This window comes from Psammomys obesus, unplaced genomic scaffold (assembly GCF_907164565.1).
Source record: "Psammomys obesus unplaced genomic scaffold, mPsaObe1.curated_primary_1811, whole genome shotgun sequence".
NCBI classification, from domain to species: domain Eukaryota; kingdom Metazoa; phylum Chordata; class Mammalia; order Rodentia; family Muridae; genus Psammomys; species Psammomys obesus.
In genome coordinates this window covers 41,173,121-41,194,136 of record NW_026587216.1, presented here as the reverse complement: position 1 = coordinate 41,194,136, position 21,016 = coordinate 41,173,121, and the positions used below count along the sequence as shown (strand labels likewise).

Here is a 21,016-nt window from a genome sequence, read left to right as displayed (position 1 = left end):
TGAAATCAATGAAATGATTGCTAATGATGTTCTGCTACATGCATAGATCAGTGCCTTGTCCAGTGTCATCAGAGAAACTGTCTTGTACAGCTGATGAGAGGGCTACAGAGACCCCCTAGCCACACATTAGGGGCAGAGAGCTAGGTTGCAGTTTCCATGGGGTCTCCTGCCCTTGGAGTTCAGGGAATCCCGTGGAAGAGTAACAGGCTCATGAGGGCTCACAGAGACTGAAGCGGCAATTGCAGAAGAGCCCACATGGGTCTGTACTAGGTCCTCTGCATATGTTATGTGGCTAGTTTGGGGTATGTGTGTTGGGGGGTGTCTCCTGAAAGTGGAAGCAGGAGTATCTCTGACTCTTGCCTGCTTCTGGGACCCTTTTTCGTCTTCCCAGGTTGCCTCACCCAGTCTTGATGTGAGGGTCTGTGCCTGGATCTTACTGTAATTTGCTATGCTATGTTTGGTTGATGACCCTGGAAGTCCTGCTCTTTTCTGGGGGAAGGAGGGGTTGCTGTGAATATGGGGAAGAGGGGAGGTGGTGGGAGGAACTTGGACAAGTGGAGGGAGGGGAAGCTGCAGTCCAGGATATATTGTCTGAAAAGAATAAATAAAAATAAAAAATACCACTGTAACAGGCTTGGGGTTTTGAGTAAATCAAACAGTTAGTCAAGAAGGCTACAGTACCATGAGAGTAAAGAGATACCCTCAGCTCAGTCTAGTGGTTCACACCTATCATTCCAGTAGTCAGAAGGCTGAGGCAGGAGGATCACAAGTTCTAAGACCGCCTATGCTACATGAGCTCCTATATTCAGAGGAACAACCACAGAAGAGACGATATATGTTCTCTAAGTTCAGGATCAGTCAACCTTGTTCTACATGCCCATTCTTATACAGTCTGTATGCTAGGCACAGCTGTGTGGGTTCTAAATGTTTTTCTTAGAAAGCAAAAGCAAACAAACAAAAACAAAACCTATAAAATGTGCAAGAGGCTGCAGAGAGCCTGCAAACCCTGGAAATTTTTCTAGATCACTCTTTATAGAAAAATATACAAAACAACAACTAAAACCTTTGTTGAGCCAATCTAGGTGTTGGCAGCCTTAAATACTCTCTTAAATACTCCCTACTTACACTCAAACCCCTGCTTCCTTTACCTGTTGTTGAACAGATTCTGGAGAGACTCTGGAGCTGACAGTACTGGCTCTACATCCTGGTCACTGAGAGGCAAAGGATCACCAGATGACTCCAGCATCTGCTTCAGCCCAACTACGTTATCCAACAAAGAATCCAGATTGTCATCATCTTTTGAATGTTCCTAGACACAAACATACGCAATGAGAAGGTGCCAGCAGAAAAACCCTTGAGCACTTAAGCCCTAATCTACTGACTGTAGCAAAAAACAAAAACAAAAACGTAGAATTACATCACACGAAAAATTTGGAACACCATCCAGAGGTCATTAATTTAACCTCACACATATTAAAATAAAACGAGCATCAAAAACACTATTTTATTTCTAAACAATAGCAAAGGCATCCTGCATTCAAAAATCACAATTCAAACAACACTTCCTTTTCTTACCCATTAGATTCTTAACAAGACAGAAAAGTGCACTCCAAATTATTAACCCCAAGAGCTACCTGGTGGGTATAGTGCCCAGCTAAGAGTTCTATTACTTAAAAAGGTCACCACGCAAAGCTTGGACTAGTCTTGAGAAGAAATGCTGATTTTATTACTATTTTTTCTATTTTTCTCTTTACCAAAACAAGCTTCTCTAGTTCAAGGAACAAACTCTCTGGACTCTCTTCTTTGCTCTGTAGAAGCTGTTTTAATTCTGCAGGATTAATACTCATCGTCCGGGGCGGGTGAGCTCCCTCTACCTCCATGAGCCCACTATCGTCTCCACAACAGCCCTGTAAATGTCACACACAAGTTAAATTTGAGAACAGAGAAACCTGCAAAGACACTTCTAAATTTACTCATCTACCTCAGCCATTTGCTAGGATGTTCCCCTCAATGTTACAACCTTTACAACTCAACAACTGACTAGTTTTTGAAATTAGTTTACTGAAAGTGGAAATGTTTGAGTAGATTAGTAAAACAAAGGGTAAACACATATTTAAATCACTGACACATATTTCTCAAAAAATATTTAATAGCAAACACTGGTACTCGGCAGGACAGATAACTAACGTATGTTCCAGAGGCAGGAAGATGCCTACAAGAACGGAGAACTGAAGGAATCAGAATTACAATTTTGAAGATAAGACAGGCAATAAAAACAGCAGCTATCATACATACAACCTGCCATACTAAAAACTAAGTATTTTCTACTTTAAAGTCATACATATTACTACACAGGAAATAAGATACATGCTAGATAGTTACATACATGTCAAACAGTAGTGGCAAGCCTGTCTAACAGTCCTTGTTTTAAATTACTCAAAATAAACGCACTCCACCAAGGGTAAAGTCAGAAAGTAAATGTCTCCCCCAACCCTGATGCAAGATTTAACATCTGATTTGTTTTCCTAAGTTTATTTATACCATGTGTGTGCAGAAACCCATGAGGACCAGGTGAGGGTGTCAGATCCCCTAAAATTGGAGACACATCAATTGTTCTGCCTGATGTGGGTGTGAGAACAAGGTCCTCTGCAAGAGCACTACACACTCTTACCCACTGAGCCATCTCTCCAACCCTAAAGATTTAGTATTTTTAATTGGCATAAACATTTAAAATTTTGTTTGGAGTTCATAACATTTGTCCTATAAATGTTCAAATGTCAAAAACTAAATACACATTCTTCTTCCTTTTTTTTTTTTTTAAAATAAGGTCTCATGTAGCCCACGCTGGCCTCAAATTCATTATGTTGTCACTGTTGGCCTCAAACTGGTCCTCCTGCCTCCACTTCCCAACTGCTGGGATTACAAGCATATGCCATCACACTGGGCTATGGAATGAGAAAGTATTTTAACAAAACCTCTCTCGATCTGAGAATGAGCCTAGTGGAACACTTGCACTTTTCAGAGAATGTAAGATGATGAAGTGACTTACGCTGTGATAAAAGACACTACTAGCTTTAAAGAGAAACCAATAAACCACTGGATCTACAGTTGTACTGCTCTGTTAGGAAATGGTGAGTTACCTAATCCATGCACTATTTGGGAAAGATAAACAGGATAAAACAGGGTACTGAGGGAGTAAAGGTTCTACTTAGACCACCCTCTAAAGCTACAGTTTATAAACTAAAATATTCTATACACCAGTCTCTAAGAACCCAACCCAACCAAACCAGCTTGCTTATTTGCTGGTTTATTTGCACAGACTAGGCAAGTGCTCCACCACTGAGCTCCATTCTCAGTCATTAGCAAGTTTTTAAAAACACAGCACTTAGCCGGGCAGTGGTGGTGCATGCCTGTAATCCCAGCACTTGGGGAGCAGAGGCAGGCAGATCTCTAAAAGGATTAAAAAAGAAACCTAGGCTTAGAAAAATCTGAATGGACTTAATTAGTATTTTAAAGAAAAATGGAGCTCGTGTCAGCAGATCATTGTTTAAATCTGAAACTGTACAGAGAGGATAAACATGACCCCAGCTCAGGGTTGAAACACTAATTGGTGGTGCATCCATTTTGCACAGCAAGACAAGACACAGCTTCCCAAAATCAAAGCCCAGACCCCAGCTGGCTTCATTACTGAAGAGTATCACAGAATTAAAGGTTAATAATCTATGCTGATCAGTGGTGGCACATGCCTGTAATCCCAGCATTTGGGAGGCAGAGACAGTGGCTGTGAGTTTGAGGCCAGCCTGGCCTACTATATAAAGTGACTTCCAGGATAGCCTAGGCTGTTCCACAGAGAAACTCTGGCAAAACAAAAATGGTGAAATTGAACTAATTCCAGGAAAACAATGCTGGTTCAACAATCAAAAAACCCCAATCTACTTAAAATAATGTGGATAAAAAAAAAAACATGTGTTTATCCAAATAAAATCATAAAAAGCATTTGGTAAAATTCAACAACCTTTCATGATATAAGCATATAATTATGTAGCTCTGGCTAGTCTCTCACTATGCTGACAGACTAGGCTAGCCTTGAACTTATGCACGCCTCCTTTCTCTGTCTGAGCGCCAGAGCAGAAGCATGTTCCACCAAGAACAACACAAACTTTGCCAACAAAATCCGAGGAAAATGTCTAGAATGAAAATAGTTAGACAAGAAGGATTATCAAAAAGTCTTATAAATTACATGCATAAGAGAAACAAAGTAACTACTATATTCACATTTTTCTAATAAAATCTTTTATTCTGTAACCCTGCAGTAAAAAGATCCTTTACAACTTTCTCTAAACAGTAATCTTAAGTGTGAGCTGAATTTTTTTGTGTTAATGATTTCTTTACTTTTCTTTATGTGCACTGGTGTTTTGCCTCCACCTATGTCTATGTAAAACTGGCAAATCTCCTGAAGCTGGAGTTGCAGATGGTTGTGAGCTGCCATGTGGGTACTACAACTGAACCTGATCCCCTAGAAGCAAAGCCAATGGTCTTAACCACTGAACCATCTCTCCAGACCCCATGAGTTGAATTCCTTAAACTGGTGCTAAAAATATATACTGATCCATAGAATATGTCCGTGCACACACACTTAATAGTCAATATTTCTCTCTCTTTATGTTTTTGTTTGTGGAGACAGGGTTTCTCTGTGTAGCCCTGGCTGTCCTGGAATTCATTCTGTAGGCCAGGCTGGCCTCTAACACAGATTTGACTGTCTCTACCTCCCGAGTGCTGGGATTAAAGATGTGCACCACCACACCGGGCCCCCAAGTACCTCTCAAGGAAGGCTGACTGATAGCTTCTGGAATATGGACCACAATATCCCGTGACTTAGGAAACCACTACAGAAGGGTCTTAATTAAATTTGAACAAGCAGGAGCAAATGTTGGACATTTTTTGGAGACAGCATTTCACTTTACAGTGATATAAAGAGGGCATTACTTTATGTTCCAAGATATTTTTTATTGAAGTAATAATTTAGCCTGTGACATTTGTAACACTTTAAAGCAATCAAATAAAAATAATCAATGCACACTTACCATTGCATCAGAGTTGAGGATCTGTCTCATGAATTCCAGAGACACAGATGCCAGCTCGCCTGTGTCCTTGCTGAACGTGCTGACCACTCGCTTCAGCAAACTGTGCAGAGCACCACTGTTTTTCCTTAAAGAACTGAAAGGAAAGACAAGAGCAGACACATTAGGAACTATAAAGAAAAAAAGTCAGAAATAGTGGCACTCCTCTGAACTTCCAGTTCTCAGATGGCATGAGGAAAGATCTAGACAGTGGTTCTGAACCTTCCTAATGCTCCCATCCTCTAATACAGTCCCTCATACATGGTGACCCCAACCATTAAATTATTTCATTGCGCCTTTGTAACTGTAATTCTGCCACTGTTGTGACTGTACTGTAAATATCTGATACGGCAGAATATCTGATCTGGGACCCTGTGAAAGAGTTGTTTGACCTTCAAGGGGTCATGAACCACAGGTTGGGCAACACTGCTCTAGGTCAACCAGAGCTTCAAAATGAGGCCTTGTCTCAAAAAGAACCAAGACAAACAATAAAAAAAAAAGATAACACATCAAAATGTTAAGTATATAACATGAGCATGAGAAATAACTAAGAATATAATTTACTTCACCATTTAAAAAAACAAACAAACATAAAGACATACTTGGATTCACAAATATAAGCAGGCCCCCCCAAAAAGCCACTCACTTTAATCTTCAATTCAATCTTTGTTTTTTCTGTTTCTTTCCTTTTTCTTGGGTGGTGGGGCAGGGGGAGATGGCAATCTCTCACTATACAGGGCAGGCTAAACTCAAACTCACAATCCTCTTGCCTCAGTTTCCCAGAAGCTATGATTACAGGTATATATCCCCATGCTCTGGGGATACTAAAAAACTTCCCTCAAATAATAAACTTTCAAAACCTATCACAAGCCACTTGCTAGTTCCCAATTTAAATTCTTTTCATGATATGAGGGTCTCCCTACCATGAGAGGGTTAGCCTATCTCAGACACCAACCTGGAAACCTAGCTTAGGAGTTTCAAAGAATAACAAAGAAAATCATGAGCCTAGGGCAGAGGTCAATGACTTCTGCTTCAGAACCCAACGGCAGGCGGGCATGGTGGCACATGCCTTTAATCGCAGTGCTCGGGAGGCGGGGGTAGGTAGATCTCTGTTCAAGGCCAGTCTGGACTACAAGTGAGTCCAGGACAAACAAGGCTACACAGAGAAACCCTGTCTTGAAAACCCCAAAAGAAGCAGATGGTAAATATTTAGGCTCTGCGGGCTATACACAACTCAGGTGTTTTTACTGTAGATCACTGGTGAGGTGGGGAAGTGGGGTGGACAACGCATAGATGACACCTGTACTCCAGCAATACCTTATCTCAGTAACTACACAACACTACACTCGAACTACAGTCCAGTTGAAAACACACACACAGAGACTTTTGCATAACAAATCCCCTCAGTGTGTGTCTAAAATTCTGATCTTAAGTAGTCTATGCACTGGCACAGTCTTTAAGTTTCAACAGAATTTCAAGGGTAAACCATTTAAATATTCAATTGTCTCTTAGGCTACAACGTAAGCAGCCAAATGGAAATACGTATGGTATTAACACTAAACAAGTAGTGTTCCCATTTACAAATGGGTCAGGCTATAAGATACCACTGTGTAAGACATACATGCACGGTAAAGCAACATAAACAGGGGAAGATCAGCCTCCTGCTCTTGAGAACTTTTAACACAGTCAGATAGAAAGGCATGACAAACAGGGATGAAATCAGACCTAAAGAAAATTATAATGAAAAAAATAAGAGGCTCAGAACTATAGACCATCCCAGTTACTAGGGACCAGGTAAAACCTTAGGCAAATGTGTTATATTGGTGCATACTCCATGAAAACCTAGGGTCTGCGCCAAGCACTGGTTCACAGCTGTAATCCCAGCATTCCAGAGGCTGAGATACATGTTCCAGGCTACCCTGGGCTAGAGAACAAGGCCCTGTCTCAAATAACAAAAAAATCGATGGCTAATATATCTATTAGAATGTCTTCAGGAAAAAAAAACTCTGGCAAAGCTATGGTGGCATGTGTCTTCATCCTAAAGACTCTGTCTAGAGGCTGAGACTGGAGGACTGCAGCCAGGAATCGGAGGTCAACTGGAGCAACACATAAAGGCTCCAAGTCAACAAAGCAACTCTGATGCTGCAAAGTTCCGGTGAGGCTAAGGAGTCCCTAGAACCCTAATGCACTGCTGATGGGAGGCAGAGGGAGACACACTTTGGAAAACAACTTGGCAGCTTTTGATCAGGTTAAACAGCCTCTCACGTGACCCAGTAGTTCCACGCTGAGGTAGCTAGCCAAGAGAAATACGTTTCAGGTGCACACAGAAACCCTAATGTAGACTTGTAACAGCGCTACTCATATGTTTCAGAAAGTAGAAACAACTCAGACAGAAGAGATTTTAAAATTTATTTCTAACTGCCAATGAAACAATGCCACATACAGAATTTCTCCTGTGGAGGAAACCACTCTCAACTTTCCGTCACAAGCATGGGTCGACTAAGTGGGGAGGAAGGCACAGCACGCCATACTCTGCAAAGCCTACCTTTTTAAGTGGAACAGTCCATAATCGTGCTCCGCGAGAAACATCATCGTGCGGACGCACGTCAGCAGACAGCTGTAGCTGCTTTCGGAGTTAGTGAGGGTCGCCAGCAGACAGTCACAGATGGCGGCCATCAGCTCCTTACTGGGTAGGGAGTTGGAGAGCTGCTCAAGCTCTGAGACAGGACCTTCAGAAGGGCTCGGCAAAATCAGTGCGATGTCCTGGGCGGGGGGAGACAGTCCTAAATGATTACCGCCATGGCCCCCGACTGTTATTTCTCAACACACACAAAGTAATACTTAGTAACACTCTCATGAAAATATTATTGCTGAGGGCTGGAGAGGTGCTCATTGGTTAAGAGCACTCTTGCTCTTCAAGAGGACTAAGGTTTGATTACTAGCACCCACATGGCAGGTCACAACTTTATGAAACTCCAGTCCCAGGGGAGCTGATGCCCTCTTCTGGCCTCTGCAGACATGCACGCAGACAAACCAACCACATGAGTAAACAAAATATTTGAAATTATTGTTATGGTCCCACCCCAAATACAGATGCAAATAGATAAGAAACATGCTCTTTTATAAAAGCTACTGTAAAAATGTATATCTAAGGAAATAATTCGACAGTATTTTCCTTCACAGTATTTTACCTTTAAAAAAAAAAAACCTTTTGGCCAGGCGTGGTGGCACATGCCTATAATCGTAGCACTCAGGGAGGCAGAGGCAGGCAGATCTGTGAGTTCAAGGCCATCCTGGTCTATAAAATGAATCCAGTACAGCCAAGGCTACACAGAGAAATCTTGTTGGAGAAAAAAAAAAAAAGAAGAAAAACAAAACAACAACAACAACAACAAAAAAAAAAAACCTTTTAATCTTCCATTTGCATGAAAGAAAAAGAGTTTAGCATTGTCTTTCACAAGGATGGAAGACTTACATGGGCCTAACAACAAACACAAAAGATACTTTCTGGCATCTAACTAGCTTTTAAATCTCAGACTCAGAAGACAGATGCCACCATTGTTCTCTCTTGTGTGTTTCCTAGCTTCTTGTTTCCATGTCAGTCGTATGGGAGTGAGTGTGGTATAGATCATGAAACTAGAAAGGGGGCTGTGTAAGGGGAAAAGAGGATTTAAGTAAGAGGCCTGGGGAGCACAGTACTACATGAGATGCGAAGATGGGACACAAATACAGCAGGAGTGTAGATGGGGATGGAGCAGAGGACTGGCCACCATTTCCTGGGAGAGTCAGTTTTCTCCAGGGATGTGGCCCTAGCAGGCTGCCCATATTCTGGCAGAGAGCTCTATACCCATGTATACGCTGGGGCACTAAGTAGACTCACCGGGTTAGGAAAAAAAAAAAAAAAAAAAGAAGAGGAACATATAAAATTGAGAGACAATAGCAGTAAAGAGACAGAGTTAGAACTAGGGTGAACTGGAGAAGTAATGAAGGTTGAGGGGTAGACCTGATCATAACACATTACATGTGTGTATGAAATTCTCAGACATACTTAACAATAAGAGAGAGAATGGCCTTTTTAAGGAACTCAACTTGGCATAGTTTTAATTTTAAAATGGTTAAAAAGCTTTGGCCGTAAAATATATTAAATCAGTCTATTATTCATTAATGCATACTCCTTCTAGATTATAGAGGCTTCTAGAAATAAGTTTTTTTGGCTGAAATTTTACTACACTTATCAATATTGGAATTCAAAGCTTTATAAAAAGGGGTGAATAGAGCAAACAAACTTTAAGCACAATCTTCAATAAATGTCTCCTTCTACTTTTATACCTTTAAAATTCAAGCTTTCCAATATTAAGCAAGTTGAGCTAACTTCTCCTAACGAAACATCCAGGATTCATTTTATGGAAGCCAACTGGGCTTTCAGGGATATTCAAACACATATTTGCATCAGAAGGAAAATGTAATGAAACCTGAACAAAAAGGACAGCTTGGAATGAAATCTGAGGAAAGGGCAGCAAGGGGTCAGTAGTCAAGGGACAGAACATGAGAACTTAAGAAGAACCAGTCACAGGGGCCTTACACTTCTCATCCAGGCCCACAACTACAGTCTACCACATCTGAAAACAAGCCACATGCAAAAAAGCTCCCGAGTCCTCAATGTAACTAAACTGCACTTACGTCATCCAGCACAGGCTTTTAATGAAAATATTCTCTCTGGGGGAAAAAAAAAAATCACACCTGACGACTGCCTGGAATAAGCATGCTGACTAGTTAAAATGCACTGACACGTGCAATCCGCACGAAGTGGCCACGGTGGCTCACACTGTCATCCTAGCACTTGGGAGATGGAGGGAGGAAAATCAGGAATTCAAGGACAGCCTTGGTTACCTAGTAAGTTTGAGGGCAGCTGGGGCTACAAAACACAGTCTCAAAAAACTAATCATTCAAAAAGTTATCCTAACAAAAGACCAACATATTAACCAAAATCAAAGTTAAAAATTGAATAATGCCTTGGGATATTCTAATATAATTAGGAAGGGAAGTACTACAGTAACTATAATTAGCTATAAAATGTACTGAAAATTTATCACAAAAGCAATTACCCAGGTTTGCAATACAAAAGGAAAAATCTCCTCAGAGACTCAACAAAGAAGCCAAAGAAACCTACAATGCACCAAATCAGCTTGCTTTTCGTCCACTTACCAAACTCCTGAGATAACCCAGGAGCACTGCAGCCAGGAAAGCTGTGTTACTATTACTATTACCAGCCAAGGTTTGCATCAAGACAAGCACTTAAGCACATATTAACACACGACAATAAAAACTGTGAGTACCTGGTCACAGAGAGACTGCAAAATGGATGTGACATATTCCACACACTGCTGGCGAATAACACTGTCCCCAGGAGACCGCACCAAAGCTAAAAGATCCTGGAATATTTCTGCATATCTTTCATCACCTTTAACAGTTCCATTAATCAGATGCAAAATAGCTAATTTACAAGCTTTGTGTGAAGCCAGAGCATCGAGAAGGGCAAGCAACCTGGTGGTTTGACTAGTATACTGTTTTTCTTTATCTTCTGAAGTGCTGAAATAAAATTAATATACTCAGTGAACAAAGTTCTTGACTTTAAAGGCATTACTTAATATTTCTATGTATAGATTCACACAAATTTTGCCTAAAATATACACCTCATTCCTTTGATAGAATGATTTTTCTGGAAGTTTACAGTCACTGTAAAATTTTATAAATTCAGGTTTTCAATAATATTCTTCAAGTCAGAGAAGTTCTTTCTGTTTCACCTTTTAACCCCCCTGCCCCAAGTAGCAGCTGTGCATGCCACGGGCATCACGTGGGTCCCCTGCCAATGGAGGCAGGCTGTCTCTGCCTCTGTTGCCAGCCTGTGGATCCCTCTCTCCTAGCGGGGCTGCCTTGTCTGGCCTCAGGGGGAGAGGGTGCGCTTAGTCCTGCTGGGACCTCAGGTGGCAGGATGGGTTGGTACCCCTTAGGGGCCTCCCCTTCTCTGAGAAGGAGAGGAGACAGTGGGGGGAGGAGGCATGAGGGTGGGACTGGAGGAGAGGAGAGAGGGGGCCGGGATCAGGGCTGGAAAGTGATTAAATAAATAAAATTAAAAATAAGTAAAATACAAACGCAAAGCTGGGGCAGAATGTGATTCATCAAGCAAAGGCATTAATGGCGCAACGCTAGTGACCTGAGTCCAACCCCCAGAACCCATGTAAAGGAAAGAGAAAAGCAACTATATAATGTCTTGACCACACACATATGAGCATGTCCATGCACACATGCAGTATTACACAATAATAATGAAATAAGTAAAACAAATCCCCAAACCAAGACCTTCAACATGACATGTATGAGATAAAGAAAACAATTTACATATATTAATCTATGCATTCATGTGTGCATGTGTGTGTATTTACACAACCATATGTTATGTGGATTTACTAAGCCCTAGTCTCTGTGTCAAGAGCAAGCTGAAGAGGAAAACTTCTTAAGGCGGAATAAAAATACCTTTGCAGGTCTTCTACAACCAAATCCAGTACAGTTCTCATGATCAGAAGAGCAGTTGGAGAGGCAAGGTCACACAACTGCACACAGATGCGCCGTAACATGTGCTGAATGGGCTGGCAGGTTGTGCCAGAGAAAGAACGCACTATTTCTTGGAGCAACTTTGCTTGAACATGAAGGTGCACGCTCCACAACTTGCGGGTGTTGAGAGCCACTGATATATCATGTGGCTCAATAACCTGTTAAAAAAGTATAAGTGTGTGTACATAGATTTTTAATATTTATTATAGTCACAAAACTGTTCAGGAAGAACTGTTATAAAAAGAACACCTTTACTGCATGCTCAAAACATAATTCGCTATTACACAATTCAACAATTGTCTGAATCCAACAGGTCTAAAAAAAGAAACTTATTGTTCTCAGGTTGGCAGTCAGTTGAACAAAGTCCATTGGTGAAGCAATCTAATTGGCAAATTCTAAAACACGATAAAGGGGAGAAAAACGATTTGAAGTAACAAAAATATAAGTACAAGTATACATGACAACATAATAAAACTCACTTTCACAAAAGGTATTTAAAGTTACCCCACACTTGTAACTCGCTTCAGTCTCGTCACCCTCAACTCAGTACTCTGTCTCTGGGGAGGAGGAGGACGGCTTGCTTGGACTGCCCAGTGTCCCTGGCTTTACCTAAGGAGCTACTGCAGTCACTATGAGATGCATGTGATATGGAAGTGATACCTGCGTGGTCTGCATGGGCAAGGGAAGAGGCAGCAGCTCTGAAAGGAGTAGGAGTCCAGAGAAGAAGCCTTCCGGAACCTTCAAGATGGAAGAGAGAACTTCCTTTAGCATTAAAGACCAAGTATTATTGGCCAGGGTCTCTTCAGAGATTGTGAGCTTTTCATTAACTCCTTGTGTAAAAGTCAATAAGATATCAATGATATCATTCTGAATTTTTTGCTCATCACTATCCAAACGACCTGAGAGAGGAATAGAGCACAGGAGCATGTGTAAGGTAACAAGCGCTGAAGGAACACGCATGTCCTTAAACTCAAAGGATCCACCTCTCAGGAGCTCCGTCAGCATGGTTCTGAGAAGGGTGAGTGCGCAGCGCGCCACTGAAACAGTAGTAACTCTGTGAAGGGTGGTCCCCATGTTCACATGGAGCCGCCAGGGCTGCGTCAAAACAGTGTTCAGTTTTTGCAGAACCCGAACGAAGGTGTCCATCCCTTCAGCAGAGAAAAGCTGGATAACGGCAAGGTTCCATTTCAGGTCTTTCTGTTGACCTTTGCATAGGATAAGGAAATAACAAGAAAAGTCTAATTACTCACATGCTAATAACCAATCACAAATATCTGGAATGCTTAATAAATGACATTTACACTAAGCTTAGAGTATGGCGGTTTCAAAGGATGTTGACTGCATTACCTTCAACGGGAGGTGGTGGACATGCCACATTACAGAGAACACGTAAGGCAGTGGTAAGGCCAACTCCTTCTGCAGTCATCAAGTTATCAATGTTCTTTAAAAATGAAAGCAGACAAGTTTAACTTAGTCACAAATACAGGTCTCTGGAAGCAGAGTAAGCGCTTGTGTGTGCAGGGCCCTCAGTTTAGTCCTCAGCACAAGGCCTGAAGTACACACCGTTTACACTTTAGCGAGTTTGCACATTTTAACCCTGAGAAGCTAGGTGTGGTCACGCGTACCTGCAATGTTAGCACTCAGAAGGCTGAACCCGGGAGGAGAGTGGTGAGTCTGAGGACAGCCCTGGGTTACATAGTGAGTGCCAAGGCAGCAAAGGTTAGAAACAACACCTGTCCTTTTTCAAACCACACAAACAGAAAGGACACAGCGTAAAAGAAAAACCCTAGTACTAAAAAAATTTATGTAAATTATTTCACCTTAAGTAATTTCTTTTTTTCCTTATAAAATTTTCCTTTTTAATTTTTTAATGATTTATTCATTTTTATTTTGTGTCCACTGGTGTTTTGCCTGCACATATGTGTGTGAGTGTTGGATCCCCTGGAACTGGAGTTTCAGTGAGCTGCCATGTGGGTGCTGGGAATTGAACTTAGGTCCTCTGGAAGAGCAGCCAGTTGTTCTTAACCACTGATTCATCTCTCCAGCCCCATCATAGGTACATTTGTACTGTATGTTATTATGTACAGATAATCAAATTGTAACATATTTGCATATTTCAATTACTAAAACAAAGCAGTAAATAAAACCTATGACTCTTTGTATTAAGAATTTAAAATAACTTTTTCTATATCCGCATTTAATGTCACCTTCTCTTAAAAAAATGAAGCAATGTCTGTGCTGACAAGTGAGCTCTTTGTGTTGGGGTTTTCGTTGCTGCTGTTTTGGTTCTGAGAGTAGGTCTCACTGACATGCCCAGGATAGCCTAGGACTTGAACTCTGCTCCCTCTGCCTCAGACATGGTTAGAATTACATATGTGCATCACTGTGTCAGACTATACTTTAAAAGCCCCACAGTCACTAAACCTCTTTCAAGGTTGAGAGGAAATCTTGAAACATGTATAGACTAAATAGCATTTTTTTTTTAATGTAGACATCAAGAAGAGTACAAGAAATGTAATTTTTTTGTACTTAATACCTGACTACATTTTGTTTCCAAACACCAATTAGTTTTGTTTACATTTTGTAGCTTTCACGGACTAACATTGTAAATAAATTTATAAGTTGAAAAAATTTACATTAATAAAGTATTCCAACTTCTAAGCCCCAGGGTATATGCTTTAAAAATGAAGGGGGAAAAAACTCACTCTCCCTCACATGCTTCTATTTTCCATTGTCCTTTTCCCTTAACATTTTTCTGGTAGTTCTACAAATTACTGAGACAACAGGAAATCAAGTTTCAATACTGGGTCAACTGTGTTTAGTTATCTTAGGGTAGGAATTGCCTGAGGATGTGGAGATGCGCAGCTATGCTCTTGGCACTCAGTGGGTAGAGACCAGCCTAAGCTCTAGAACCAGATCCAGGCTGGCCTCACACTTGACCCACAGCTGAGGATAACTCTGACCTAGAGTCCTTACAGGTGCAGACCACCACACCCTGTTCACACGGTGCTAGGAACGAAGTCAGGGCTTTCTACACTCCAGGCAAGCACTCTGCCAGCTGAGCTTCTCCCCGGCACTGCTTTGCCTGCAGACAGTGTTTTCCTGTGCAGTCTCTGCTGGCTGCAGACAGTGTTTTCAGTGTTTTCCTGTGCAGGCTCCACTGACTGGAGACAGTGTTTTCCTGTGCAGTCTCTGCTGGCTGCAGATAGTGTTTTCAGTGTTTTCCGGTGCAGGCTCTGCTGGCTACACACAGTGTTTTCCTGTGCGGGCTCCACTGGCTGCAGACAGTGTTTTCCTGTGTTTCCTGTGCAGGCTCCGCTGGCTGCAGACAGTGTTTTCAGTGTTTTCCTGTGCAGGCTCCACTGGCTGCAGACAAGTGTTTTCCTGTGCAGTCTCTGCTGGCTGCAGACAGTGTTTTTTCAGTGTTTTCCTGTGCAGGCTCCGCTGGCTGCAGACAGTGTTTTCAGTGTTTTCCTGTGCAGGCTCCACTGGCTACAGACAAGTGTTTTCCTCTGCAGGCTCCGCTGGCTGCAGACAGTGTTTTCAGTGTTTTCCTAGGCTGCAGGCTCCGTTGGCTGCAGACAGTGTTTTCCTATGCAGGCTACGCTGGCTGCAGACAAGTGTTTTCCTCTTATGCAGTCTCCACTGGCTGCAGACAGTGTTTTCCTCTTATGCAGTCTTCACTGGCTGCAAACAGTGTTTTCCTGTGCAGGCTCCGCTGGCTGCAGACTTGCAGTCCCTGCCTCAGCCACCCCAGTGCTGAGATGACAAGCATGCACCACCATGCACAGTTGAAAATTTTCAGTTATTGGACATAATTTAATTTCCTTTCTTTCCTTTTTGTTTTCTGAGACGGGATCTCATGTAGCCCAGGCTGCCTAGTCTGGCCTCAACTCCTGATCCTTCTGCCCTTATTTCTAGAGTGTACAAAAGATTTATGTAATGCAATTTCTAGAACTAGTTAAATTTCCTACTACTTAAATACTTTAACTCAAGTCACTTTACAGTTACTGCACACATCGTCAAAAATCTCTCTACCATGTCCACATAAACAGAATATACAACAAATCTGAGTTTACAGAGCATGAATTTCTAATGAAAGTAAAAACAAAACAAAAAAAAACAAGAAAATTTTACATGTAATTTACACCACTATTAAGAACGCAATGGCAGGGCTGGAGAGATGGAGCAGAGATTATGAGCACTGGCTGCTCTTCCAGAGGTCCTGAGTTTGATTCCCAGCAACCACCTATAGTGAGATCTGGTGCTCTCTTCTGGCATGTGAGTGCACATGCAAACAGAACATTGTATACATAATAAATAAATTAAATCTTTAAAGAAAATACAATGTCATTAAAGAGATAAAAATATTCCAAAGAGCCAAGCTGGGTGACACACATCTTTAATCCCAGTGGCAGGCAGTTCCATGCCAGCCTGATCTACACAGGGTTATAGGCCAGCAAGGGCTAGACAGCAAGACCCTGGCTATAAAAGGAAAAAAACAAACAAAAATATTACTTTTTTGTTTTGCTTTTTTGAGACAAGGTTTCTCTGCGTAGCCCTGTCTATCTTGGAACTCACAGAGGTCCACCTGTGTGAGTAACTGTATCCCGAGTGATAGGATTAAAGGCATACACCACCACCTGGCACAAAAATATTCTTTTTCTTGGTTTTTGTTTTGAGACAGGGTTTCTCTGTGTAGCCCTGGCTGTCCTGGAAATCATATTGTAAACCAGGCTGGCCTTAGACTCAGAGATCAGCCTGCCTCTCTGCCTCTGAATGCTAAGATTAAAGGTGTGCACCACCACCACCGCACTACAGACAGAAGAGTAGAAAGAAGACATGGGGGCATCACTAAAACTGGACGACCTGAAGCACAGTCCTAAACAATACTCTGCTATTACTTGAAAATAACAGATTGGTCAATACACATAAATTACTTCAGTAATATCCTACAACTGCAAAACCACGCTAGCTTACCCTCTCATACACAAAAACACACAGCACTCATCTGCTAACATAGAGGTAGGAGACAGTTCAGTCTACAGTGATGTAGTTTACAATGTTCATATGTATGCCTTCAGCCCATCTTGCTATGCTACACACTGGATCAAGTAAGAAGAGAAAAAAAAAGAGGAAAAAACACTCTTCTAAATTAATGATTGATCCAAATGAATGAACTGATATTTTTCATTATGGAATATACATGAATTTTTTACTATTACAAATCATAGATTTTACATTAGAGATTTCAACTTTTAATTACCAACCACAGTTGTCACTATCCAAAATTAACAACAGACAGAACTGGTCCACACAGGAATTATCTGGAAGTGGCATTCTCAATTTTCACCTAAACGGTCAGAGTTAAATTATGTCATTAATTAAAATTAGAATACCATTAGCATTTAACTTAAGGTTTCTGTAGGGCCTAGGAGACAGTTCAGCAGGTAAAAGTGCTTTCCAAAAAAGCTTGAAGTCTTGGGTTCCATCTTTGGACTCTACATGGTAGAACAGAGAACCAACTCCCACAAGCTGACCTTTGACCTCCATACAGAGTATCAGGTAATTTAAACAGAGCATCATGCACATGATATCTACATCCATGTATGAAATATTATTACTACAAAGTTAAAGATATCAACCGATGGGGGCTGGAGAATTTGCTCAGAGCACTTGTTGCAAAGGACCCAGGTTCGATTTCCAGCATCCACCCAGAGGCTCCTCACCTCCCAAAACACCAACAAGTGGTGCACAGACATACATGAAGGCAAAATACACATGCACAAAAAATACAAATAAATCTAAAAATTAAAAAGAGATTAATCAAGGCTGTGATTTCTACATTATCTAGAAAGTAACCTCAGTCTTATCACTACACATCATCAGTTTCACAACAAAGCCATTTAACTTTTACTCACCTGTTTAACATATTCAATTAGATTTGGGATGCAGTTAATTTCAAATCTGAGGTTTTTCAGAGGTTCAAGCCACTTGCCAAGTTCTTAGAAACAAAAAGAATAACACAGTATTTTTAAATTCAAGTCTTTATAACAAATTTTCCCCAAAGAAACATCACATCTGCAATCATTCCAATCATCTAGGTTTTACAAAAGAATAAACCGTCTAATTCTTTTTTGTCATTGTTTTAAACTATGTCACATGCTATATTCCAAATTAGCCTCAAACTCATCATCTTCCTGCATCAACCTCCCAGATGGGAGAATTGCAGGCATGTGGCATCATGCCCTCTTTTTGTATATAATTCTTTTAATTTATTTATTATATATACAGTGTTCTGCCTACATATAACACCTGCATGCCAGAAGAGGGCACCAAACCTTATTATAGATGGTTTTGAGCCACCATGGGGTTGCTGGGAATTGAACTCAGGACCTTTGGAAGAGCAGCAAGAGCTCTTAACCTCTGAGCCATCTCTCCAGCCCTGTATATAATTCTTCACATGTATTTCTACATGAAAATGTAGACCTACTATGCTGATTCAAAACTCAGTGATGACTACTACTTATTTGAGTCTCTTAAATATTTAAATGTTTATCCAGTCTGCCTAATTAAAATGAATTTATTGCAATAGTAATGAAAACACTAAAACAAGATTTATAAATATTTTAAACTAATATAATGCAGTATTTATTTACCTATCTTTACTACTGCCTCCAATCTCCCCACAAATATATATATATAATTTATTTCTAGTAGACTCAAGCTTTGAAGAGACATTTTGTTGAGTAGCCCTTCCTCCTTTAACAAGATATTTTACTCTGTGTTTGAGTGTGTGTGTGTGTGTGTGTGTGTATGTGTGTGTGTGTATGATTCTGAGTTAGGTAAAACCTGATTGTCAATGTGTGCCAGAGAAGTACCTGAACATTGAGCTATATCACTAACCCAATTTTGTCAAGTTCTTATTTTGTGATTTTAAAATTAACTACTCTTAAAAGTAACACAATGTGCTAATCAACAGTAGTGTTGTAAGTTAACTCGCAAAAATCTATGTATAGCAATACATGTAGAAACAAAACCAGACCAAAAAATAAACTTGGACTTCCTCCTGTCCATGTTCCCTGCTTGTCTATCCTGACTAGCTAGACTGCTATTTTTCAGGACTTTAGGAAAAAGAAGGCACTTTCAAACCTTTTCAATTATATTCTAAAACTCTTTATTAAATAAAACCTTAAGGTTTTGGGAGTTTTTGTTTTGTTTTGTTTTCCAAGACAGAGTTTCTCTGTGTAGCTTTGGCTGTCCTGAACTCCCTTTGTAGACCAGGCTGGCCCCAAACTCTCAGCAATCCTCCTGCTTCTGCCTCCCTGAGTGCTGGGATTACGGGTGTGTGCCACCACGCCCAGCTAACCCTTAAGTTTTATACACTTTTTTCCTAAAAGGCAACTCAAGAAATTAAAAATGGGTTGGCTCAGTATGGGCAAGGTGCCTGCTGTGCAAAAATGAGGCTCTCAGTTCAGATCTTGCAACTCATGCAAAAGCCAGGCACAGTGTGAACAGATATCACAATGTAACACCAGCACTGGTGTGGCACACAGATGTGTCTCGAGGGACTGCTAGCCAGCCAGTCTAGTTAAAATGGCAAGCTCCAGGTTCAGTGAGACCTTGTCTCAAAACAGTGGATAGTAGTTGAAAAAGACATGTGATGTCATCTTCTAGCCTCAAGACCTATGCATGCAACCCTCCCCCCCACGTGAACATACACAAAAATATGATAAAGCAATAATTACACAAATTCAGCCTTTTCTCTTCATGTATCACAAATGTTACAAAATAACTCCAGATCCCATACCTTGTAATTTTGCATTATTTTCATCTGCTTTACAAAGCTTCAAGAGAGATGCTGCGTGTTGTTCTAACATCTGGACATCACTGGAAGACTGAACCACCACCAAAATAAGTATGCATGCATAATTATAAGCTACTGACTTCTTAGACTTGGAATCACTGAAATAAAATAAGGTTTTTAAATGTGGGATAGGAAAAGACTTTTTCAGGAATAATTTTAAACATTTTTGTATGTCGTTTTAAAGAGATTAAGGAAATTTATAATCCAACATTATTGACATCACCTAACTTCTTGAAAATAAAGAACCAGGTTTTACACTTCACATTCAATTCATGTGAAATAAACATTAATAACAGATGTCCCTCAGTCTCTATGGAATACTGGTTCCAGGACCCCTACAGAAAGCTAAAGTTCATGGAGCCACCAGTACCTTATGTAAAATGGCACAGTATCACAGACTATGCGTAGATCTTCCCATCTACTCTAAACCAACTCCAGATTACCTGGGACACTCAGCATACTGTAAACACTATACAACTAGCTGTTACTTTGTTTACAAAATAAAGACAAGGAAAAGCGTGTACATGTTCAACGCAGACAATTTTACTCTATGACCCACACTAGCCTGAAACTCACCATGTAGCAAAGGATTTCAGGATGGCTTCAAATTCACAATCCTCCTGCCTCAGCTTTCCAAGTACTAAGATTATAGGCATGCACTGCCCATCTCAGATGCATTCTCCCTTGCCTTTTTTCCCCTTGAGACAGGGTCTTATTCTGTAGACCAAGTTGCCCTCAAATTTACAGGAATGCTGCACCATGCTAAAGCAATCTAAGTATTTTTGATTCATTGTTAGCTGAATCTACAGAAACAGGACCCACAGGTAAGGAGAGACCACTCATAAAAACAAACTCATAAACATCACAGCAAAAAGCAAAATTAACAAGAACAAATGAACAATGAAATAGTAACAAACATATTTCATTAACAATGAATATTAAAAAGTATACTTCTCCTTGACTGCCCCCCCCCCAGGGGAGGAGCAGTCCTGTTAGGTCACAGAGGAGGACTCTACAGCCAGCCCTGAAGATACCTGATAAAACAGGGTCAGATGAAAGGGGAGGAGGTCCTTCCCTATCAGTGGACTTGGAAAGGGGCAGGGAGGAGACCAGGGAGGGAGTGTGGGGTTGGGGAGGGAATGAGGGAGCGGGATACAGCGGGGACACAGAGTTAACAAAATGTAACTAAAAAGAAAAATAAAATTAAAAAAAAAAAAGTATACTTCATTGGCCTCCTTTGAAATTTTCATCTAACCTTGAAAAATAGGAGCAAGTGTGATCATCTACCATCCTCACAGAATTACTAAGCTATACTACAGCCAGGCAGAGAAGCCACTGTAGTTTGCCTTTCATAGTTACAAGGAGTTACACCAAGTCTCCATCATGAAGGCAACCAGCTAGCTACCTGTATGTTACT

At 40.9% G+C, this 21,016-nt stretch overlaps 1 protein-coding gene and 1 non-coding gene across 3 annotated transcripts in view; one reads left to right on the top strand and one right to left on the bottom strand.

The window, feature by feature from the left end:
- Window positions 1–21,016, bottom strand: part of Virma (vir like m6A methyltransferase associated) — a 60,223-nt gene that overhangs the window by 7,861 nt on the left and 31,346 nt on the right. For both annotated transcript variants that reach the window (XM_055603295.1, XM_055603296.1), the window contains exons 10-19: window positions 19,543–19,697; window positions 17,654–17,736; window positions 13,080–13,173; window positions 12,393–12,937; window positions 11,655–11,890; window positions 10,457–10,709; window positions 7,666–7,883; window positions 5,085–5,217; window positions 1,755–1,907; window positions 1,149–1,309 (exon numbers count right to left, since the gene is read on the bottom strand). In XM_055603295.1, the coding sequence (XP_055459270.1) occupies window positions 1,149–1,309; window positions 1,755–1,907; window positions 5,085–5,217; window positions 7,666–7,883; window positions 10,457–10,709; window positions 11,655–11,890; window positions 12,393–12,937; window positions 13,080–13,173; window positions 17,654–17,736; window positions 19,543–19,697 (2,031 nt within the window). The remainder of the gene's footprint in view (window positions 1–1,148; window positions 1,310–1,754; window positions 1,908–5,084; window positions 5,218–7,665; window positions 7,884–10,456; window positions 10,710–11,654; window positions 11,891–12,392; window positions 12,938–13,079; window positions 13,174–17,653; window positions 17,737–19,542; window positions 19,698–21,016) is intronic.
- Window positions 3,524–3,626, top strand: LOC129673785 (U6 spliceosomal RNA). The gene has a single exon (XR_008719715.1). It is a non-coding gene; the product is annotated as a U6 spliceosomal RNA (small nuclear RNA).